Here is a 23,229-nt window from a genome sequence, read left to right on the forward strand (position 1 = left end):
GTTGCAGAAAATGAACGAATTTTGACTTGAAATATTGCTTAATAAAGCGTTCCAGGAAAGCGTTACAACAAAAATGTTACTAAGAAGATAGACAATGCTGCAGTTTTATCTTGAAATTGATATAAGGTATTGTCAAGAAACTTGACATTAGGTTAATACACTCGAGCAATCAGTCGATAACGACATTGGGTCATTCATACAGGCACATTCCGTCAGTTCACAACCTTGATCAGTCGAGTACAGAAGTTTTGCTTTACCGAGGTCTTGAAAATTCTACCCTTCTTGTCTTTTTCTTACCAAATTTTCGAAAGATCAAAGATCGCTATGATGGAAAGCTCGTCCGATTTTAGCTCTAGCGAAAAAGAAGATAAAGCTACAAATCGAAAACTGGCGCCAATTAGAACAACCTTGGGCAACCCGCAGAAGAAAAACTTTCAGAAGAAAAACGTTCAAGAAGAAAATGAAATTTCAAGAGAAGAGGTCAGCAAAGAAGGTAAATCATCGGGAACTTGAAATATTTTTGTTTTAAATAAATGTTCCAGTAGCGCAATATTGCGTTTTCATACCTTTTCAAGGTCAACATAATTATTTTGGCGCCAAAATTTATGATTTTATGTTTACTTCTTACTTTTCCTATTTTTTAAATCACTACCATAAATTATTCTTTCCCTTTGTTTATCTTTAATTTCAAATTTTCGCTATTTATGGAAGAAAGGCTACATTTTTCTATAGAAATGAAATACAGTTCGAACGCGCCAAAACTAGAAAATTTAATTATGCTACAGGGTTTACTAATCTTTCCTTAACCTCAAGTAACACGAAAACTAAACCTTTAATCTGTATGAATTAGGGAATATGTGCAATTTTCAATTTTGCTTTGTTTATCTTTAATTTCAATTTTTTGCTAGTTAATGAAAGGTTACATTTTTCTACAGAAATGAAATACCTTTCGATCGCGCCAAAACTAATATATTTACTATGCTACAGGGTTTACTAATGATTCCTTAACTTCATGCATGTATTATGAAACATAAACCTATAATCTGTATGAAATAGAAAATATACACAATTTTCTGGGACTCTGTGATCACAAGGTGATCGAAATTTCATGAATTAATTGTACAACCTAAAAACCAACATGCATAAATTATGTATAACTTATGTCTGCAGAATTATGACGTAATGAACGATATCCAATTACGTAGGCATTTATCATATTGAAATACTTTAAATCGTGTAGCTTGATTTTTAATACCCTAATGAATGTCTCGAAAAAAGTTCTTACGTGTTTTTGAATTTATTTTCAGCTGTGACGCCAGATATGAATATTCTTCAACAAATTTTTAAAAACCAGCAAACTATAATTGCCCAGAACAAAGAAATTTTGGAGCTTCAAAATAAAGAAGAGGAAATAGAAAGGGCGAAAAAGATCCAAGTTCCAAATGAAATAAGAGTAAGTTTTGTTCTGTTGAACACATCTTAGAAACAATGCTATTGAGATTAACATCGTTTAATTTTTTATTTATACAGGAAGCAGTGAGATCTGCCTACAGAGATCTTGTAAAAAACGTGGAGGAAGAAGAAGAAAACGATTTGGCACTGTGGAATTTTGATAAAGGGTGTGTTAACAAAATTGAGTACATCATTCATTCATTCATTCATTCATTCATTCATTCATTCATTCATTCATTCATTCATTCATTCATTCATTCATTCATTCATCCATCCATCCATCCATCCATCCATTCATTCATTCATTCATTCGTCCGTTTGTTTGTTCATCGTGCAATTCAATAAATCTCGGACTGCTTTTCTTTAGACGTAGAGATGCAAGCAACGTGAAGACTAGTGTAGAGATTATGAAGATAGTGAAAGGGTGGTATCCAAATGCGCCAAGAGGATCCATTAGAGGTTGGTGTTGCAGTGATATCGTACAATAAAAGTAAAAGAAAAGTGTAATTGTTTGAAGCGAAATTATATTTATAGATACCATTTTTATTATCTCTCAGTGGCTACGCAAAGGTATTACACTTCTCTCTATGAAGCGCACATAAAGAAGAAGAAAAATCAATTTGATAACCACGTGTCACGCCAAAGGAAATATGAACGTAGAAAAAGGGTAAGTGCAGACTTGCTGACCTTTTATCATCAAAACAATAGGCGATATCATGATTGGCACGTGAATTCAGTAATATCTTTGTCGAGTTCAAAACATCGAAAATGTAAAATCTGCACGGAAATTAACGTACGTTTAATTTCATATTGACTGTGCATTGCAAATGTTATCAGAGGATAATTATATCATTTTACAAAATACCTTTCGGTCTCAACTTTGCTATGTTTTATGTTGGAACCCGACAATGTATGCTATTCTTTATACGAAGTAATCGAGCACATGATTTATTTTCGTTTTAATTCAATATTTCAGAAATTGGCCGCACGCAAGAAAATCTTGATGTCAACAAGTAGAATTGACGACAAAGAAAGAAAGAAGCATTTGCGAGTAATGAATCTGGACTTTATGAGTTCAGAACACTCCGACGACGAGGACAACTCTCTAGTGATAGTTCCTCTAGAATGGCGCTCAGATGAGCTGACTTCAATGCTTAGGGCATTAGATAAGAAGCATTTAGACAGCTTATCTAGAAGGTCAAAGCGAATGGCTCTGAAGAGGTTTGAAGCCAATGAGCCCTCCTCAAGGCCTGTACCCAAATCATTTCCTTCTTGGGCTGTAAAGAAGGAATTTTATGAAAATAAAGAGCACTTGCTAAAGATCGGCAAGAAAAACAAAAAACATCAAGTTTCTTGACTTTTTCTGAAGAAAATCATGCTGTTTTGTTAAGGCAGGATCACTTGAATTGTTTATTAATTATTGGAAACGTTAAAAAATCTGTTATGTTACTTGTATCAGAAATTACTCTCCTAATAAATATTTTAAAAAAATAAAGATAATATGTTGTATTGTTATATTCATTTGGAAAAAAAAACATTTTGGTATGGCAAATTTCAAAATTTGGTATAGTTCCGCTAGCTTAATGAGCCAAAAACGGGAACTTTACTATAAGGAATTAATGCACTTTAAGTGTATGGAAAATTTCAAATTTGATATTTTATTTACGTGCATTTAAGGGGACCAAAAAGGCCAACTTTACTGTACCAATTAATACACTTTACGAGACTGGAAAATTTCAAATTTAATGTAATATTTACGTAAATTTCATAGCGATGTAAAGATCATATTTCCTATATGATTTAATTCCGTTTTCATACCATAGTAAAGTGCGCGTTTACTAAATTTACTGTACAGCAAATTTCGAAGTAAACTTTGAATTTACAATGCAAAAAAAAACTAATGTAAATCAACGTAAATTTGGTCTTTACTGAACGTTTCCTTGTAATTTCCTGCAAGCGTAAATCTGTTTTTTCTCCCAGTGGGGGGGATCATTAAAAATGTGGAGGAATTCATTGTTCCGTAATATAATACTACAATATTGCCAGGTCGAGATGCTTCCTTATTTATTCAAAAAACTTTATTCTTAAAAAATTGTTTCAATAACTCACTCAATGTGTCCTATTCAATTATTCAGTGCTGTAAAATTCTATTTAAAATTTGGTATGCTGTCTTATCTATTCCATTTTAATTGAAATAATGAATCAAAAACAATACCAATACAATACCTTTCGTGGTATTTATTTGTCTTCCTTACTATCTTCTTTCTTTCTCTCTCTCTCTTTCTTTCTTTCATTCATTTATTCATTCATTTCAATATCTATTCTTTTTTAATTTATTAGTAATTTAGTTTTTGACAGTAGAGTTAAGTTTGTTTGAACGTTTTCTATAAGTCAACAATATGCAAAATAATAACCAATACCATTTGAATCATAATCGTAACAGCAACGATGTTTGAAAATTGTATTTTAAAAAGTGCTCACTGGTTTGAATTCGTCTTTCTCTATGGATCACTAATTGGTTTCAACAATTGCGATATCCGATCGGATTCAGTTCCCTCACATGCATCGGACTCCATAAATTCGTTTGGTTCTGCCTCCTCTTCGCTGTCAGCACCTTCTGACTCAACATCGTCATCGGTTTCAGAACTCTCTTGCAACACCTTTTCAGGACCACTTGCCTGTAGAATGGCCACTTTATTTAATAGAGGCATACTTTATTTACCGGCCAATCAATGATAAGGCTGCCAGTGCATGCTCAGACATATTCAGTGCAAGCTCAGAGGTGTTTACTTCCTACTTGATGCAAATTCTTTGTGGTCACACCTGACTGAACTTAAAACATCATCGTACTGCACTAACCGTGGGAAAACCAAAGCATAGGACGCTGAACGGGAAACGTTCATAATACAGATCTGAACAAACAAGTATAGAGATCATTAAGGTAAGCGATAAGCGTTGTCCTAGTTTTTTTTCTTCCAGTTTTATGTTATGGCGTAAATTACCTAGCCCGTTGTAGCAAAGGATATATCATTATTTTTTAATGTGTCGCATTGCATATCACCGAGAAATCCTGATATCCGTTAAATTTATGAATTCAACGAATGTTGCTTAAACTATTTTAAGCACATTCTTGAGCGCATGATCTTATAAAAGTCTAAGATCAAACGTATTCTTTCTTTTCTTAAAAAATTAGAGAAACTTGAAACAACATGTGAGGGGAAAATATATTTATAATATCCATATAATATTTCCACAAAAGCTTATAGCTTTAATGTAGATCCCAACTAATTCAAAGCCAATTTTGGACAATTTTATTCTCTCTGGCGCTGCCTTCGCAAAACTAATGTGGAATTTAACTGGATTTTTCATATGTTGTACTTTAATTATACTAGCTAGATTTTTATACTAACAGTTTATTTTACTTAAAGATTTCCTTGTTTAGCCTACTATGGCCGAAAATCAAGCAGTGATATTTTTAGCTTTTTGGCTTTTTTGTCCTCATTCTCGGGAACTTAGAATCAGAATCTCATCATATTGTATTAATGCAGCCTGTGTAAATTTGGATGGAAAGTCAAGGGCAGAAAAGTAGTTATGACGCCGCTTGAAAATCAAATCCAAAATTTGAAGCATATAAGACATTTCTCTGTAGAAAAATAACACGGCTGCTCATATTGTAAACATCACTTTAAAAACTTATTCTTTCCGTTCCGCACGCTTAACGTCGGGGGAATATTTGCATATAACGACACCTTCAATTCTTAATAACAGTTCTTTATGTAGTATATGAGAATATGTATAAACTATATGATTGTGCTGCGGTCGAAGTGTATCTAATTGAGCTGATCTTCGCAGTATATCAAGCAACTTTAAATGCAGCTGAAAATTTAAAGACTCAGAAAAAATTAAACGGGATCTATAAACCTTTGTTCTGGCGATTTCGGTGCCATGCTCTAACCACTGAGCTACCAAGTCCCATAGTCTCATATGACCCTTCAAAGACACATTATGTGTTGTTGTTTTTTATTTCCACTAATATACATATATTTAGGCACTGCCTAAAAGCGGAACTCCCGATACGCAAGTCACAGAGAGCCCAATATGAATGAATCTTAAAGGTAAAAATAAAATCGATCGGGGGAGGGGGGTGGGATCTTCAATGTCTTTTATTCGAGATGAAGATAATGCCCCCCGTAATAAAAACCATGCACTGAAATCGAAAGAGGTACAGGAATAGTGTCCACGATTCTTTAATCCAAGATGGCGGCTCTGGTCTGCCTTTTAGGAGGCAGTTTCTGTAAAAGCGGCCCACTGCATTTCGGGTCAGAAAATAGTTTTTCCTCAAACTTTTACCATAGAAAGGTAATTACTAGTAGGTAATGAAAATGACTTTGTTTTCTCGAAATTCATCAAAAGGATTTTTTTACAGCGCATAAATCCTGGACCACCGTTATCGCTAAATTTGCATTTATTATCAATTGAAAATTGCCCATATTAAGTCGTCACTGCTCGCAAAATATAAGGTGGCTGGACCCCCTCACGCTTGACCGCTACCTTCCACGTTTGGAACGCTGGTGCATAAACGTGTTTTATCTGATTGCAAATATTTTTTGCACATAAGTCACATAAAGATTGAATTAATGTTTGATGCAGTTTATAATGCAATCGGACGTCATAACACGTGATTATGATGAAATATTTGTTTTTGTTTAGAGAACAATTTTAGCCTTGCAGAGTGTTCAACACTAAAATGCTTCGTACCACATGATTATATACTAGATGCCTCCATTCGTAGGGATTTTTGAAAAAATCTATCTAGCTAATTATGAGATATTTGAGATTCTTTAAATATAGTGCATAATTTACTTCAAAATTAAACAATGGATTTCATACGGCCATAACATCAAATTCTTTCGCACCATGCACAATCTCATCTCGCTTGGCTGCTTTCCGATTTACTCATGAAGTATAGTAATAAACATTAAAGGAGATAAAATATGCTCGAGATAAGTAACACAATTTTTATTTGAGGCATGTTCGCCGATTTTATTCACTCACACTGACAAAGTACAGCATGACAAACGTCTTACGCTTGAATTAAAAAAAAACAACTGTTTATTACCATACTTCGGGAGTAAGTCGGAAAGCAGCCAAGCGAGATGAGACCGTGCATGGTGCGAAAGAATTTGACGTTATGATCATTAGCAAACAATAGAATTCCCAGAGCATCAAATCGTTGGGAGACGATCGATGTTTTCTGCATTTCTCGTTCGCTTTAGATCGCGTTAAATGAGTTCAAGGCTAAGATTGTTCTCTAAACGAAAACAAATATTTCCTCATAGTCACGTGTCTTAACGTCCGATCTAATTAAAAACTGCATCAAACATTAATTCAATCTTTATGTGACTTATGTGCAAAAAAGATTTGCAATCGGATAAAACACGTTTATGCACCAGCGTTCCAAACGTGGAAGGTAGCGGTCAAGCGTGAGGGGGTCCAGCCACCTTAAACGCTTGAACAAACTACTACAAACACTCAATTTGCATAAACTTCAAAACAGTTCATATACCTCGCCAAACGCATCATAACATTACGGACATTTTTAACAATTAACTAAAATCTTGGACTTCGTATTATTAAAATCACTTGTTTTGAACTAGGTTGTTCATTTTGTCGTCGTAGATAAATTGTGTTTTGTCTATTTTCCTTAGTTTGGCCGTTTAAGAAAGTCAGATATATTAAAATAGATGCTTTTTGATACAATGTTATGATGCGTTTGGCGAGGTATATGAACTGTTTTGATGAATTTCGAGAAAATAAAGTCATTTTCATTACTTACTAGTAATTACCTTTCTATGGTAAAAGTTCGAGGGAAAACTTTTTTCTGACCCGAAATGCAGTGGGCCGCTTTTACAGAAACTGCCTCCTAAAAGGCTGACCAGGAAAGCTAGCTCATATAGCTTTTGTCCTTATCGTTGGTTCTCAACTTAAATCCCATTTTTTTATATAATAAGTCAAATCATCTTTCAAACAGAACTTCAAGTGGCTATGGAACTTTCCAATCCAGTGATATAAATATGATGAACTTGGGTTGAGAGGTAGTATTCCAAGCTCAAAAGTCTCCCTAAAACGGCGAAAATCAAAATTGCCTTCGTTCATAAAAAACAATGTCTTTGAGTTGTTTTGTGATTAATAGTAGCCCAAATGCTGTGATCTGACAAAGTTTGAAGAATTTTTATATTTCAAGGTCTGTTCACGTTGTTTGGTTTTTAGGGACTAGCCCTCTTAAAGCCTAATTTACCGAAGCTAAGTTCAAATCTTGTTTAGGTGGAAAGGGGCTTTTATTTGATTTTGATATTGATATAGCGGAGATCCATACTTAAGAAAAAATGGAAAACCATCGAGTTGACTTTTCATGGTAAGCAATTAGTAGTATGTTGAAACACTGACTCACCTAATTGAAGATTCACTTTAAAAAATAGACATCAGTTTTTAATGTGTCTGTCCTCTTATTGACGATAAATTGTGTTATCACATTGTCAATGTAGCCGATAAAAAATGATAAAAATACCCAATCAGCGTGCAAGAAATTTGTATGTTATTGTAAAAACATGCTAGATATAAGCAATTCATATTCGTGCATGTCAGAGCAAAATATCATTATGGTTTAAACTGCTTTAGCAATTTTTAGTTATTGCGAAAGCACTACCTTCGTCACTGCCATTACAATTCTTTTCTTCGACAAATTTGAATGTAAATATGAAGTTTATTTGAGAGAGTGGTCAATGGCAGTTATTATGGATGCATGCAAATGACAAAACAAGCATTCCGCTATCGGCCCGATAACCTCACTTGTATGATTCTCAAAGCAAAATTATTTTTTCATTGCTGGCAGAACTGTAATAACAGATATTCAGCAACTTGCTGGTATTCATAGGGACCCTGAGACAGCTCCGTTCAGGAAATCACACGCAGGACAAAGGCTAGTTTGCGTGAGTGCTAGCCTTTCTGAGCTAACCCCATCATTTTGTGTAGAAATTAATTGAGTAACCCTTGACTGAATCAATGTGTAACACGATTTAAAAGCGATAAATCACATACGTAATGGCAATGACATACGTAAGCACAATAGTCCTCAATCAAACCCTCTATATTTCGATAGATCAGAACATTCAGTAAACACATCGACGCATGATATTGAAGGGTGACTGTATTTGTTTTCAGGCATGATGGACAGCTTAAAGATAGGAGCCGTTTTTCTTCTTGTAATTTTGGTCCCTACCACCATCACGAACAGCATAGATCAAGGTAAGAATGAAAGGAGCATAACACGATAGATTGGACAGATGAGCGAACACCTTGTATATTTGCTCAATAAAAACATGTGTGCTGCGACAAAAAAAATAACTATGAATATACATTACATATTTTCAACTTAACAAGCGCATGCGCAAAGATTGTTCGAGCTACTGACTCTGACGCAAATTTAAATTCCTGTGCCCCAAATGTATTAGCGTCTGTAAAAAGATGGTATAGAAAGTCATTATATATGCGGATGAATGATTAACGGAATAAATGGGTGGATAGGTAAATAGGTAGATGAACGAATGGATTGAAAAACCTGTTTGCTCAGTTGGTTGAGCTTCGAACTTTCGTGCGGGAGGTCGTGGTTCGAGTCCCGGCCGGACCAACACTCATGGTCTTAAAATAACTGAGGAGAAAGTGCTGCCTTTGTAATTACATCTGCAAATGGTTAGACTTTCAAGTGGCTCGGATGACCACTTTAAATGGCGGCCCCGTCTATCTCTCCACACTCATCATTGCTAAATTGCTAACCAACATTGGAGGGACGTAAAAGAACCACCGAGGACGTAATGAAACCCTGGCAGTGACCACCCTCAGTGCCTACACTTCATAGTAACCATCTCTCATGCTTGTAAATTGCATGAATTAAAGCAATCTGTCATTCACAACTCAATGTAAAGCGCCTTTGATTATTTTCATATAGAAATGGCGCTATATAAGCAATAAATCATCAAATCATCATTGATGGATGGACGGAAGGACAAATAAATGGTTGGGAGCATGAGTGAATGGTTGGATGGATGATTGGGTAAACGAATAGGAGGATGAATAAACGAGATAGTCAGTGGTTGGGAGTTGGGAGTTGGCGCTATTGTTTAATGGTTCAAGGATTTCCTTAGCTAGATTGCCATCATATCATTTAATATCATTGATTTGAGTTTCTTTTGAATCTTTTATTTCTAGATTTTGCGTCAGCTCCGCACAACGTAACCGCGTCAACTGACGGTGGTGATTTTAAATCTTACATTACCTTAACCTGGTTAGAACCCAAACGTATTAACGGCACGATCACCAGCTATATAATACTGTACGGCAGAACTGATGGCATTTCTGGTAACCTTAGTACAATTGCTAATTCCAATAAAAGAAGTGTTACTATCTACCACCTTCTGCCATACCGATACTACACACTATATATCAGAGCCAAAACGTCTCTTGGTCATGGGCAGTGGAGTTCTCCTGTGACTGTACGGACCCCTGAAGGAGGTACCTGCTCTCTGTAGAGTAATAAGGCAATTGCACTAACAGGTCACGCGACCATACCTCCCTTAAAACTAGTAGTCGTTCAATAGTCTCATTCATATTCCTGCACCCTTGAAAGGTAGCCCTGCCTTTGCATCGAAGTGAGAGAAACGGTGAGCTTGCAATGATAGAGGCGTGTGAAATAATTGCCTATAAGGTCTATATCATTGCAAGCTCACTGTTCGTCTCGTTTTGATGCAAAGGCACGGCTACCTTTCAAGATGGCTGCATTTTTTTGACATTTCGGTGACGCATTGCATTGCAATCTTACTTGACAACCGTTTCGGCCCACGTTTATCGTATTTTGTTCCAAGGAAAAGAAACAGACATTATGAGATGTACAGAATTTGTAATTTTCGTTCTTATTTGATTCTTGATACCTCTATTCCTTTTCGTTGTAAAATTTTGTTTGCCTAAATAACACTATATTAAGACTACCAAATGAGCTGAAAATGAGAGCTTAGAGTGTTAAAAGAGAACTTAGAGTATTATAAGACGTTTTTTTTTCTTTATCAAAAAAGAACGGGAAGTACGACTAATAATAATAATAATAATAATAATAATAATAATAATGATGATGATGATGATGATGAACAGCAACAACAATGTGCTTTATTTATACCATAGATACAATAGGAAATAATATAAATATAAATATTTTCAAAAGAATAGTAGGGATTACCTAGAATAACTCAATAAGAGCTAAACGAGCTAGGTAACACTCATAACTGAAATTACAAAGTATATGGGTGGAAAAGAAGGCTATAATATAAAGATTAGAATATCGAGTATCTATATACGCCTACTTGAAAGAACGTTGTCATACGAAAATAGAACATTAGTGATTTAGTGGGATAGGAATTATATTAAAAAACAAAAGAAGATCACTGAAGCTGAACTTTTTCTTTTGTCTTTTAATGTATTCCTTTCTCACTAAATTACTAATGTTTTATTCTTGTATGACAACGTTCTTGCAAGTAGGTGTATATATACATGATTATATACATCTGTGATTATTTAATTATATGTATACGCATTACTATTTTTACGTGATCTAAATTATATGTATGCACACAAAAACACACGCACATTTAAAAAAAATAAAATAAAAGCACACACAAACATTCACATACGAAAAGAAGAATATATTCATTAAACAGGAACTGAAAGAGTATAAGTACAAAGAAGAGTGGCTTTAAGTTTCTCAAGATAGTGAAGGATATGATGTGGATTTTCACAATCTGTGGACCGGAAAAGCGCTTCCGAAAAGATACTGTCCGATGATCTTGAAAAAGCAAGTCTAACTTTTGTCTCTTTAAAGAGATTCGAAGCTCTCTCGCAAACTCTTACAAATTTTGACTTTGGTCTACCAGGCAATGTTGGTCGTCCCCGAGGTCTCTTTGATCCCGACATAATTTATGATAAAAAATCCAACGTTAGGCATTATCGTTGAAATATACCTTTCTAATCTTAAAATAACTCCAGCTTGAATAGGTACAATTATGCCAGCATTTGCATTCTACATAATTGGTAAACTGAGGATGATTGAACCCGATTACAAAGATAACTGGATCGAACTTTCAACAAAATGACGTCTTTTTTGTACTCGTAAAAAATTACCCCAGCGCGCAATGCATCTCGGTTCGATGTAGATAGGCCTTTAAAGTAAGCTTATAAACACTTAACCATTCATTAACCTTAATTAGTTCAAGGTTAATAGTTTTTTCAAGATTTATATAAGATCTTTAGTCAGAATAGAATAAATTTGAGACATCTGCAAAAAGATGAATATCTAAGATATTAGGTGGAGAAATCATTAATATACAACGGAAACAGCAAGGGCCTAAGACTGAACCCTTGAGGAACACCATAGGAGATAGGAAGACAATCAGAGCTAGAACTACCAACAATTTTATTTTTTAGGAGTTGATAATATATAAATTTAGGCACTACCTAAAAGCGGAGCTCCCAATAGGCACAGGGAGTCCAATGAAAATAAAATCGGGCAAAAAATCTTCAAATTTTTTTCTCCTTCGAGATTTATATTAATGTCTCTCATAACATGAAGTGAAAAAAATAAAAAAGAATTGCACTAAATCGTTTTCTTTGCACGAGTCTTTGTTTTCGACCTTAGTACTCTCCCACTTAGGAATTTTGTCGCATGTACACAAACCACCACCAGCCCCACCCCAGGGGCTAGTTTTGTTCTTGAAAAAAATTCTTCGACAAACTTTTGCATGGGCGCCATTTCCACGCTTTGAATTCCTGGTTAATTTTATTTGAAAAACGAAAGATAACCACAGATTATCCAATTAATTGACAAGTTTAGTGAAATGTACCTAGGAGGTCTTTCATTAAAATCCAAATTTCAAGCGGAGATTTTCTAAGTTTTTAAGGAAAAATGAACACGAACATAAGACGGGCTTGAAAACTGGTTAAGAAAAGGAGAGCAAAATATAAGCTTACTTTTACTTCTTTTACATTAGAATTAATTATATTAGTTCATACATTAATTTTTGGTTACCATATGAAGAGTTTATGTTTTTGTAAGGACCGTATTTAGCTAACTAAACTAGTCAAATGAAGGCCCTGAACCATGGCAAGCCAAACAGGACAAAAGTATGGTGAGGATAATGAATCACTGTGCGAGAGTAAAAAAATTACTATGCGAAAATTGAAATCACAACACGAAATTGCGAAATCATCATCAGTTTCCTCTTGCTCAAACTTTTGAAGAACTTTATCATAATTTGCAGCAATGAAGTCAAGTTTTGAATTGGCGCCAACTTCTTGTTTGGTAATATAAACTCTACAGTTGAATCAGACCAGCTTCATTTATAGCCATGTTGACAACGAAAATACATATAGGCGGTGAAAATAAACTCAGATATATAAGAATAACTATCGATGATGATGATGATGATGATGATGATGATATGATGATGATAATAATAATAATGATAATAAAACTAAGTTATATCAATCATTTTCTTCTGGGTGATTGCCTTGCAGTACCAAGCGATATATGTGAAGTTACAAAACTTACCTCTCCAACTCCCACCAGCATTTACATGGAATGGAAACCACTGCCTCCCGAGACACACAACGGTTTCTGTTGGGTTATTACGTCATGTACTTAAATGTGAAGGAAGTTGTCGCAAATTACCAAAGGGAATTGGTTTCTCTAGATACCAGAAGCTATACTATTATAAATCTCAAGCCATATTCATCCTACTACTGTGGAGTGATAGGCTTTACTTCCATGGGATTCATGATTACGCCAACCATGGTTAAAAAAGCGTCATCATGGCAAACGCAGGAAGACAGTAAGTTTTCAATATGTTGTTATTCATTCATGTACAATGAAGAAAAAATACAACCAGTGTAACACTATAGTATTTTGTTAGGATGTTGATCTTCACAGTGAATAAGCGATCCAAGCGAACGCTGTAAAGAAAGACCTGAAAAAATGATTTCAGGCTTCAACGGGAATCGAACCCATGACTTCCGCGATGCCGGTGCCTGAAATCATTTTTTCAGGTCTTTCTTTACAGTTTATACTAAAACTAGTAGACTGTCTCGCCCTCGGTTACGGCCTGCGGGTCTTATTGTTAAATAGCTAGCTCAACATCCCTAAAAATGTTTGCCATTTGCCGTAAGTCATTAAAGGAAAAAGGATTTAATTGGATTATTTGCATATGTTGTTAATCTCACTAAACAAATGCCACATTCCCAGTGTAAAAAAGATATAAGAAAAGAAGGAGAACATTACTCTATTCCTCGTTATTTCAGAACCAAGTAGTCCTCCACCAAAACTGAAAGCAGCATTTGTTTGTGATCGATACGAGTTAAGAGCGATGTGGGATCCTCTTGGTGTTAAGAACATCAATGGTAAACTGTTAGGATACAGGGTATTGCTTTACCATGGAAAACTGCTCTACAAGAACTTCACAACAACAACCACAAGTAACGCAATAACACTGGACGAGTGTAAGAACTACACCGTTAAGGTTGCTGCTTACACTTCACCTGGAGATGGACCATTTTCTGCTGTTTACGTCACTAGCACATGTCCCTGTGGTAGGTGTTAGCATTACAAACTTGAAATATATTTAATCCTTTTTAAGTCTGTCGAGTACTGAAATAAAAAATTAAACGAAGCTTTCGTCCTGGACAATTATAACTGAAATGATAGTGTCGAAAGCAACTGATTTCCACTTATAAATTAGTTTCGTGCTTATGGTAGGTGCTCCTGAACCATTCTACGAAAGTCGCTCCATCGTTACAAAAGAAGGCAATGCGACAAGGTTACTATGTGAATACCAAGGACGACCTGAGCCCACGATATACTGGTTGCGTCATGGACAGCGACTCCACGATGAAAATAAAAGTGTAGAGAGATTTACGACACAGTTAGCGAATGGTACATGGTACATATCCTATACTGAAAAACAGGATAGAGGATTATACACGTGTGTATTGAACAACACTTATGGTGTAGCAACAACTGATGTGTCAGTTACAGTATCTATAGGTGAGTACTGAAATATTGAATATAACCGTAGTCATATCATGATACAGTGCAAACTAATCCAGTTAACAAATCGTTTCTAGATATGATTCCCATTGATTGTCTTCTTATAGATCAAATATGCATGACACGCCTTTTAAGACGTGTTTTAAGACGTGTTAAAACATGTTACAAACTAATGTGGAAATCACGAGTGCAGCGATATCAATAGCAAAACTAAAAAAACATATTAAAACAAAGAAAAAAAATGAAAAGTACAACGAACGATTCGTCATTCTATGTGTATATCCTCTTATTTTTCATGTTCTCTAAGCTAAGTAGGAAAAAAACTGTAGCCCCCGTTTGTAAAGGCGAGTGCGCCAGCTTCTTTTGTGTGGCGGCCATTTTGGAACCTCCTCTTCAAAATGCTGGATCCGCATGACTGTCAATGACTGCCTTCAGTTGTTACTACTGTAATTCGTATTGTTCGTAAAACCGTTGATTTTCTCAGATGTTGCTGTAATCCAGCTCCAGATAACAGTTTCTAATAAAGAATATCAAGAAGAACTAGAAGACATAACATCCAAGATGTCCAGAGAGTTCATTCTCAAAATAGAAACAGCAGTGAGCATATTACCATTCAATAAAACATAGAACCACATTCTATACTGTACTCATAATTAAGTATTTATCGTTTTTCTCTGTGTAATGTAGATCTTAAAAGCATTCAAACCAAGAAAAGATGTGTTCGTCACGGTCCTCAAGTTCAGGTAAATTAGTTGTTAGTTAAAACTTTAGTTTTTCGAAGACCCACCCTGGGAGCCTTTGTTCTTAAAAAAGTATTATTTATCCTTATAAAGGAATGGCAGTGTAATAGCAGAGTTAAAGGTTTCCGTAGCAATGGATGACCCAAGCATGAAATCGTCCTCGCTAAAGTCAATCAAAGAAACCCTCATTCGTTCATTCTCTGCAGGCGAGAATACGACGGAGGATATCACATTCGATAACATCATTTTCAAAGGTACTTGTAGCATTGTAAAAGATACGTACATGGAGATTGATCATAATTGGCGGTGTACCGGCAGTATCGCTCGCCTTAAACCTTTGGGGTCACGCGCCAATAAAAAACTCTCCTGTTTTTTGATCCATTAATTATCTTCTCCGAGTACTCCGCTTTTTTATCCTTCTCATTTAAAACCTATTACAGTGCTAACTTTCAATTCTATTTGTGACGTGAGTTACGCCGTGCCCCACTTATTTCAGGTTTCAGTGGTAGTGCAGAGATTTGTTGCAGGGTTCAATTAAAACTGGAGGTCTTTTGTACGCGCTATGAGAACGTAAACCTCCCAATATTGCAGATTTCACCTCCCAATTTTGCAGATTTCACTACTGCTACCAGCCCCGAAATATCTATGTCATGTCATGTTTGGTACCGGCAATGTAAGCAGCTTTCTTGTAGTATTGCTTAGGCTGAGCTGGTGCAAGACCAATTATGGTCTTATAACTGTACTGTTTTATACTATAGAATCACCGTCTCCTCCACAAAATCCCAAAGCAAACGTAATAAACCCAACAGATATTCACCTGACATGGGATTACCCACAAGACTACAAAGCATACGCCATCACTGGGTACAGAATATTACACAGGAAAACTGGTAGGAAGGAATGGATTATGGGTAAGATGCTATCAGCCGATCAAAACAAGGGAAGAATAGAAGATCTTCAGTCCAGCACAGAATATGAAATTATGGTTGCTTCTTACAATAAATATGGACAAAAAGAAAGTAATATAATAACAGCTCAGACAACAGGTGAGGCAAATGAATGATATCAAATATGTCTAGTTTAAGATGATAAAACTGATGCTTTAATCATCGATCTTATTATACCCCTTGCAGCTGACATGACAGCAGCCATAGCCCTTGGTGTAATCATTCCAATTATTCTAATTCTGAGTCTGATTGGTTTGTGGTTTTGGTGGAGGAAACAGCGACGCCAAAGAAAAAGAATCGAAGAGCAGCTGGCCATGGAGCAGGTTTGATTTCACTTTATCTTCAACAGTTAAGAAGTGTTCGCATTCTTTTTGATCAGTGGTAGAAAGCATCCTAAAGTATATCTTTTAAACCTTTCTGGCAATTTAGTCTTAGAGATTTAAAACTTTGTTAAACATGTTACTCTTTTCATACAGAGAGAAAAAGAAGAATTAGAAAAGCAGAATGCAGCATTGATAAGTTTAGATGCCTTACTTGGAGTCGGTGGTGAAGACATCGAGAAACACTGGAAGGAAATTGCTAGAGAATGTATAGAGTTCATAGGAGAACTTGGCTCTGGAGCTTTTGGAGAAGTCAAGAAAGGAAAGCTCATTGATGGAGAAGAAACCACAATATGTGCAGTGAAAATGCTCAAGGGTAAGTTCATTTTAATGTCGGGTTTAGTTAAAGTTTGCAGGTGATATTTAAGTAGTTAGGGATGCGTACAACAGCATAAATATTGATGTCGTTATTGGTTTGCAGCTCAAGCCACAGAAGTAGAACTGAGAGACTTGGTCAACGAACTGAATATTATGGCCAACGTTGGTGAACATCCAAATATAGTCAGTTTGATTGGAGCTTGTACAATTGGTGGTGAGATTTGTCACAATCCAATATTAATTGCCGTCCAAGCGCCATAACGTAATAATGTCTGCCATCCTATCTAACATAATATTTTATTTATTTTGTCGTCAGGTCCACTGTGGCTGGTTGCCAAGTTTGCTGAGAACGGCTCCCTGATCGAGTATCTTCAGTGTCATCGCCCAAAAAAAGAACACAGCTACGAAAACGTTGTCAGCACAAGTGAAAATGAAAAACAGAATCATAGCTATGAAAATACCGCCATGAACACTACCAGCACAACCGGTATATCTCTTCTTGAGAAACTGATGTTTGCATATGGTATTGCCAAGGGAATGACCCATTTAGGGAAGAAGAAGGTACGTTTAATAATCGCCGAACAATCTGTACCTCTTAAGTATTTTTTAGATATTGGCAATTGCTTGATATATTTTCGTCTTGTAGTGTATTCACAGAGATTTGGCAGCGCGCAATGTCTTACTGGGTAAGGACAACATACCAATGGTGTCTGACTTTGGGTTATCACGTGATGTTTACGAAAGCGGTCAATATGAAAAGACAACAGGGGTAAGAATAAAACTGAATAGTAGTGTAAAAATAGTGCTCACAAAAGAGGATTAAGGAATTTTTGAGATGAGAAGAGGGTTCCAAACTTATACTTAGTAAAACCTGTTGGACACCACTCACTTCTATACTCCCTATAATTATATTAAAAATAGATTTCTATAAAAAAAATACGAAATTTACTTCAAACCTGTGGCAAACTAAATTTTAGGATAACGTAATCAACTGAATCTCAGGTATGAGAGGGGACCAGACCCCACACCATCCCACCGATCCCCCTGGATCCGCCACTAGTTCAATCATTAAATATCATGAAATTGATACACTGTTATTTTTCAGGAGTTGATATAACTCTACCAAAAGAGTTAAAGTTACTCTACAGAGTGGAGTAACTTGAAAGAGAGTTAAATCTACTCTACAATGAGAGTAATTTTAATGCTTCCAAGAGTAAAATGTATTCCTCCAAGAGTAAATTTAACTCTTTGGAAATGACGACAGTTGAACATTACTATAAAGAGTACATTATCAATAATGGAGTAGATTTAAGCCTGTTTTTAGATAAAAAAGGTAAACCATGCTGTTTTTAATTCATGTTTGACGGAAACAACCAGAGTAAATTTGACTCTATTTTTGGAGTAAAATTGACGGGAGTTGTTTCAACTCCTTTCGTTAATACGACCCTAGAGTAATTTTAACTCTGACGTATCGTATACAAATCTATAATTGCCTGTAGCACTCGACTCCTTTCTTTAAATTTCACAAGGGAAAAAGCATATGCCGTTTTCATTCAGTTTTCGGCTTTTTTGTGGGTCAAATTGTCCATTCTCTGCCCGATCGGACCGATGGTAAAGTTCTTGGCGCTCCTCGCTTGTCAGATAAACTTCACCGTTGCGCTAGAGCACTCAAACACTTCCAGAGTCGTCATTTTATGAATCGTGTTGTTGTGTATCTTTCGCGATGATGTGCTTGCGAATCAGATGTTTCTGTAAGAGAGAACATTTTTGTAGGTCTTCGCACAAGATCTATACCACACAGGACATGAAAGTTGGACTCGTTAGACCACTTGCACATTACATGACATGTATCAAATTTTCTTGATCGTGATTGGTGGATCTTACATCGTCAATGCCAGGAATGTTTTTGGACTATGACCTGGTATAGAGTATCACTATTTCCTGCAACAGTGTCCTGAAGCTTGGAGATGGAAAGTGCTTGTCTCGGGGTTTTGAAGTTAAAAACCAGCCTAAAACCCATTGAATTCTTATTTCAAAAGCAACTTTTGTGGTAATGGATGACTTACTTTCAAAGGATTCAATATATTGTGCAGGTAAATTACTATTTTTTTCGTATTATTTAGATCAGAAAGTTTAAACTTAAGTTTGTTATGTTAATACTGATAAGAAATTGAAAGCTTTCGGTGTTCTGTAACTGCAAAGCGATGCTCTTATTTAAGCTTAAGCATCCTTGTATATTGATGAGTATGATAAATCATTAATAATAGCTTTTTTTGTCCTATCATAGGTTATGGGTGCTGAATTGTATGATGCTTTGGTTTCTGCCGGAGTAAAGCACGAGGCTCGCACCTCACCAAGCTTGTTGACGATGAGGTAAATTCGAAACGAAACTGTCTTCCAAGATTTGTATTCCTTCAAGAAATACTGATATATACGGTAGAAAAATATATACCACACAGCTGGAACATTGAAAAAAGGGACCGATGGTTAAAGAATGAAAAGATTTAACAGGATTGTTAATGAGCATGTTTGTCGATGGCGCTCGATGGCGCCAAACATGCTCATTAACGATATAGACAGAAATTTGAATTCGAATTTTTTTTGAAACTTGTATTGGCGGTTGTAATGACCTTCGATCCCGGCATTAACTCAAAGTATCACACCACACAGATGGGTTTGAGTTGATAGCTATACAACAGTGAAATAATTTTGGTTTTGCACAAATCTGTGAAGACATAAAACGATTTTTATCTGAGCACGTATTATTAAATACAAGCTTCAAAACAAACTCGAAATCAGATTCTAAATAATTAACTGAATCTTCTAGCCTTGATAGGAACGTTAGCTGGTTTGACTGTAACTGAAAAATGAAGAAGTATGAGTAGAGATTATGTCATGCAGTGAACGCAGGCGACATAAAATGTTGTTACTAAATATACTTATCAATTCGGCATTTATATGTAATAAATATTTTTAAAACCAAATGTAGTTTTGTAGTCATTTGTGTTATTATTCTTTAACGTACAGTGGGAATTGATGAAGCTTAATAAGCAAGAAAAAATCTACTCCTGAAAAGGTGCAAATTTTACTCCTTTGAAAGGTGACAAACAGGGAGTTATAACAACTCCGAAAGGATAAATTTGACTCTGTTAGGGGGTTCAAAACAACTCCCATGTAGAGTAGAAGTCACTCTTTCATGGGAGTAAATGTTACTCTTTCATGGGAGTAAACGTTACTATTCATGGGAGTAAATTTTACTCTTGGAAGGGAGTTAAATCAGTGGAGTTAAAGTTACTCCAAAAAAGGAGTTATCCTGTACCTTTTTTTTCTACTCCACTTTTGGAGTTATATCAACTCCTAAAAAATAACAGTGTATTACTAAACCTTTACTTCTAGGGCAAACTACCTGTCAAATGGATGGCAATCGAATCCCTAGAAGACTATGTGTATACAGTGCAAAGTGACGTGTAAGTATGGTATATAAAGCATTTTCACTCGCGTAAGAAGGAAGCCATATTGGAGTACCAAACAATAGAAACTTTCTGCATAGATTATGCAAACAAGTAAAGGTCAATTCAACGAGGATAGAAATTGCATTGTTTTGGTACACCATGATGGCCGCTGTGAGGTCACGTGAAAACGCTCTATAGGATACCTGATAAACTTAGTGTTTAGAGGCTGTATGGTCACATAACAAGCCAAAAAATTTCAATATGACAATACTCATAATTTCCAACAAAATAGAAACTTAAACAAGTCATTAAAAGTTGGATTTTATTATTTGATTTTTGAACAAAGTGATTACATATTCAAAAGATTGATGACCTTTATTTGCATGTCCAATCATTCGTTTTGGCTTTATCTATGATTAGAACACAAAGTGTACTGAATTGATTTATAATTTGCTATTTTTTCTTAGTTCTAATTAGTATCCAAACTAAATTTTCGAAATCTACATAAATTATTCAAGCATTAGTTGTGGTTGCCATCTTGAGAGGCATGTTAATGCCTACCAAGATGTCGGATATCAACTGAATTCTGGAAGAGGTGTCTTCTGTCTATAGGGTTTTGGCAGATACAAAAATGCTGATAGAACCATAGTTATTCATCTTTCTTTTTCTTCTTCTTGTGTTTCAGTTGGTCTTATGGCGTTGTTTTGTGGGAAATAGAAACTTTTGGTGAGTTTTAAAATCATTTTGTTTATGGTAGACTAGTACATTAGTCAATACGCTGAAGTTCATCTTTGTTCAATTTCCAAGGTCGCATTCCTTATCCAGCTATAAGTGGGCTTGAATTGCTGAGCAATCTGCAACATGGATATAGACTTGAGAAGCCTGAAGAATGTTCGAATGAAGTGTAAGTGTATTAGTGTGTTCCGTTGTTCTCAGACCCTGAATCGAAATATAAAAGAAAGGAGAGCTCACTTGCAAATTTTAATGGTTTATGGTAGTATTTTGGCCACTACGTCCGTATTTGTTAAGTATTTCTGTTGAGCTTGATCTTGTCTTTGTAGTTAATTTTCATACATTGTATGTGTTTTTTAATGGTTGCAATCGTACTAAAACGTAACAATTCACCTATAACAAGAATTTACTTTATTTTAGGTGCCAAATTATGATGGACTGCTGGCAAAAAGATCCAAGCAAACGCCCCAAATTCACTGACTTAACAAAGAGGATCTTACTTTTGCTTAAGGACGTCCCTGTAAGTATATATCACGATCCTGTAAGTTTATGCGGACTAAAAGAAATGTAATGTTCAATTCCGTCTTTCTTAAAGGGACACGAAGATGTCGTGTCACCCGAAGAATTGCACGATGCCTCCTACGACGAAGTGGTTATTGATGAATCATTCCTAGCAAAGACACACGAAGATGAACGAGCTCTGACAACTGAAGAATTCAACAACGCTTCTTACGACCAAGTGGTCATTGATGAATCATTCCTTGCCCAAGAAGAAGAAGAAGAAAAGGAAGTCAAAAGCATAATCGATAAACCTAGTGAGATAGTATTAAATATCATCGAGAATGAGGAAAGTCAAAGATACGTTGAACATCCAGGGCCACCAGCAAATGTGACCAAAAACCACAAAAACAAGAGTGACGAGTTTGAGCCACAAAAAAGCATTATGTCACTTGCGAATCCGGCTTATGGGATGATAAATGAAGAATCCATCTCATAATATGACTTTCACATTTCCACTTGAAAACTTATATGCATATATATGTTGTATAAAAATCCTGAATGAACAAAATGAAGCTACTTCGAAATCGGACTATATTTGGTAAATAAACCTCTTCTTGCCGTTGGGATAACCGCTGATGATGTCCGAGGGTCAGGAATAGTCTGGAGGAAAAAAAAAACAATTGGCCGAAAAGTGAAGCATCGATCTAGAGCATATATAAAATTTTGAGGACAATTTCTCACACAAGGACATTATCAGCCGATATGTCAGTGAGCGAGAAAGGACTCATTATTTAATAACCCAACGACTTTACTGGCTGGATTCTACTAACTGAAAGCTATATATGTTCAGCATCATCTCTAGAGGATTGAAAATGTTCCTCTCTCGTCTCCAAGCTGGACATAAGTACGATTTCGTTGCAATTGGTAAATGAAGACTTTTTCCATTGTTTGCTATTCGTCGTTAATTTGTTTTTAGCTGGTAGTTTATAAAAGCGAGTTGGAAAACAACCCAAAAAAATTCATCAAATGACCATGAATCTGCCTTACCATCAATCACGGTTGGGCACATAGTTAATAGATATAGCTGAAGAGATATAGCTGAAACAATAATTTTTAAAATTCCAAATTCCCGATATTTCGTGCTATTTTTGTAACAAAATGGCGGATTTTCAAATTTCAAAAACCCATATCTTTTTTATTGAATAACAATATATGGGAGGCATATCTCACCAACTCACTCTTTGCTACTTTGATTCTTACTCGAAACATATACAGAATGTCATAGACTATTTTTGTCTTCTATAATCTACAAAACTAAGCTGTATATAATATTTTGTAGTTGCTTTTTTAAAAATAAAAACCATCATTGACAATTTCTTTGTAATGTACCCTTTGCATGTGATGTTTGGACCAATATTTTGCGAGCTACAGCAACTCTTTAAAACGTGAAGAACACAGCAATAAAAAACACGGAGAAGCCATTAAAAGTAGGAGAGTTAAGGAAAAAAATAGAAAGAAAAGAAAACCTCTTCGTATACAGGGATATATCCAGGGGTTTTATCTTAA

At 35.5% G+C, this 23,229-nt stretch overlaps 3 protein-coding genes across 4 annotated transcripts; all 3 read left to right on the top strand.

The window, feature by feature from the left end:
• Positions 1-150: 150 nt before the first annotated feature.
• On the top strand, positions 151-2,875 carry LOC148905214 (uncharacterized). 2 transcript variants are annotated; one of them, XM_089040916.1, is made up of 6 exons: positions 151-493; positions 1,308-1,453; positions 1,531-1,619; positions 1,820-1,911; positions 2,010-2,245; positions 2,429-2,875. In XM_089040916.1, the coding sequence occupies exons 1-6, from the start codon at positions 325-327 to the stop codon at positions 2,807-2,809; spliced, it is 1,113 nt and encodes a 370-aa protein (XP_088897042.1). In that variant the 5' UTR covers positions 151-324; the 3' UTR covers positions 2,810-2,875. The 2 variants fall into 2 exon arrangements, with proteins under 2 accessions (XP_088897042.1, XP_088897043.1); XM_089040917.1 differs by having other exon boundaries at positions 155-493; positions 2,010-2,119.
• A 1,395-nt stretch (positions 2,876-4,270) lies between these two features.
• LOC116308558 (ephrin type-A receptor 5-like) lies at positions 4,271-12,057 on the top strand. The gene is made up of 4 exons (XM_089040931.1): positions 4,271-4,393; positions 5,501-5,567; positions 8,674-8,757; positions 9,718-12,057. Exons 2-4 carry the CDS (start codon positions 5,555-5,557, stop codon positions 10,035-10,037), a joined length of 417 nt encoding a protein of 138 aa, XP_088897057.1. The 5' UTR covers positions 4,271-4,393; positions 5,501-5,554; the 3' UTR covers positions 10,038-12,057.
• On the top strand, positions 9,906-23,036 carry LOC116286920 (uncharacterized). The gene is made up of 18 exons (XM_089040887.1): positions 9,906-10,020; positions 13,069-13,382; positions 13,849-14,136; positions 14,303-14,590; positions 15,078-15,190; positions 15,281-15,336; positions 15,427-15,587; positions 16,092-16,379; positions 16,467-16,603; positions 16,757-16,976; positions 17,082-17,192; positions 17,295-17,539; positions 17,625-17,747; positions 20,375-20,445; positions 21,116-21,156; positions 21,238-21,334; positions 21,583-21,682; positions 21,758-23,036. Exons 2-18 carry the CDS (start codon positions 13,133-13,135, stop codon positions 22,157-22,159), a joined length of 2,991 nt encoding a protein of 996 aa, XP_088897013.1. The 5' UTR covers positions 9,906-10,020; positions 13,069-13,132; the 3' UTR covers positions 22,160-23,036.
• Positions 23,037-23,229: the final 193 nt, after the last annotated feature.

Source organism: Actinia tenebrosa, unplaced genomic scaffold (genome assembly GCF_029948245.1).
Source record: "Actinia tenebrosa isolate PJP-AT-01 unplaced genomic scaffold, QUT_ActTen_1.0 PGA_scaffold8__29_contigs__length_14323225, whole genome shotgun sequence".
In the NCBI taxonomy this organism is placed as follows: Eukaryota; Metazoa; Cnidaria; class Anthozoa; order Actiniaria; family Actiniidae; genus Actinia; species Actinia tenebrosa.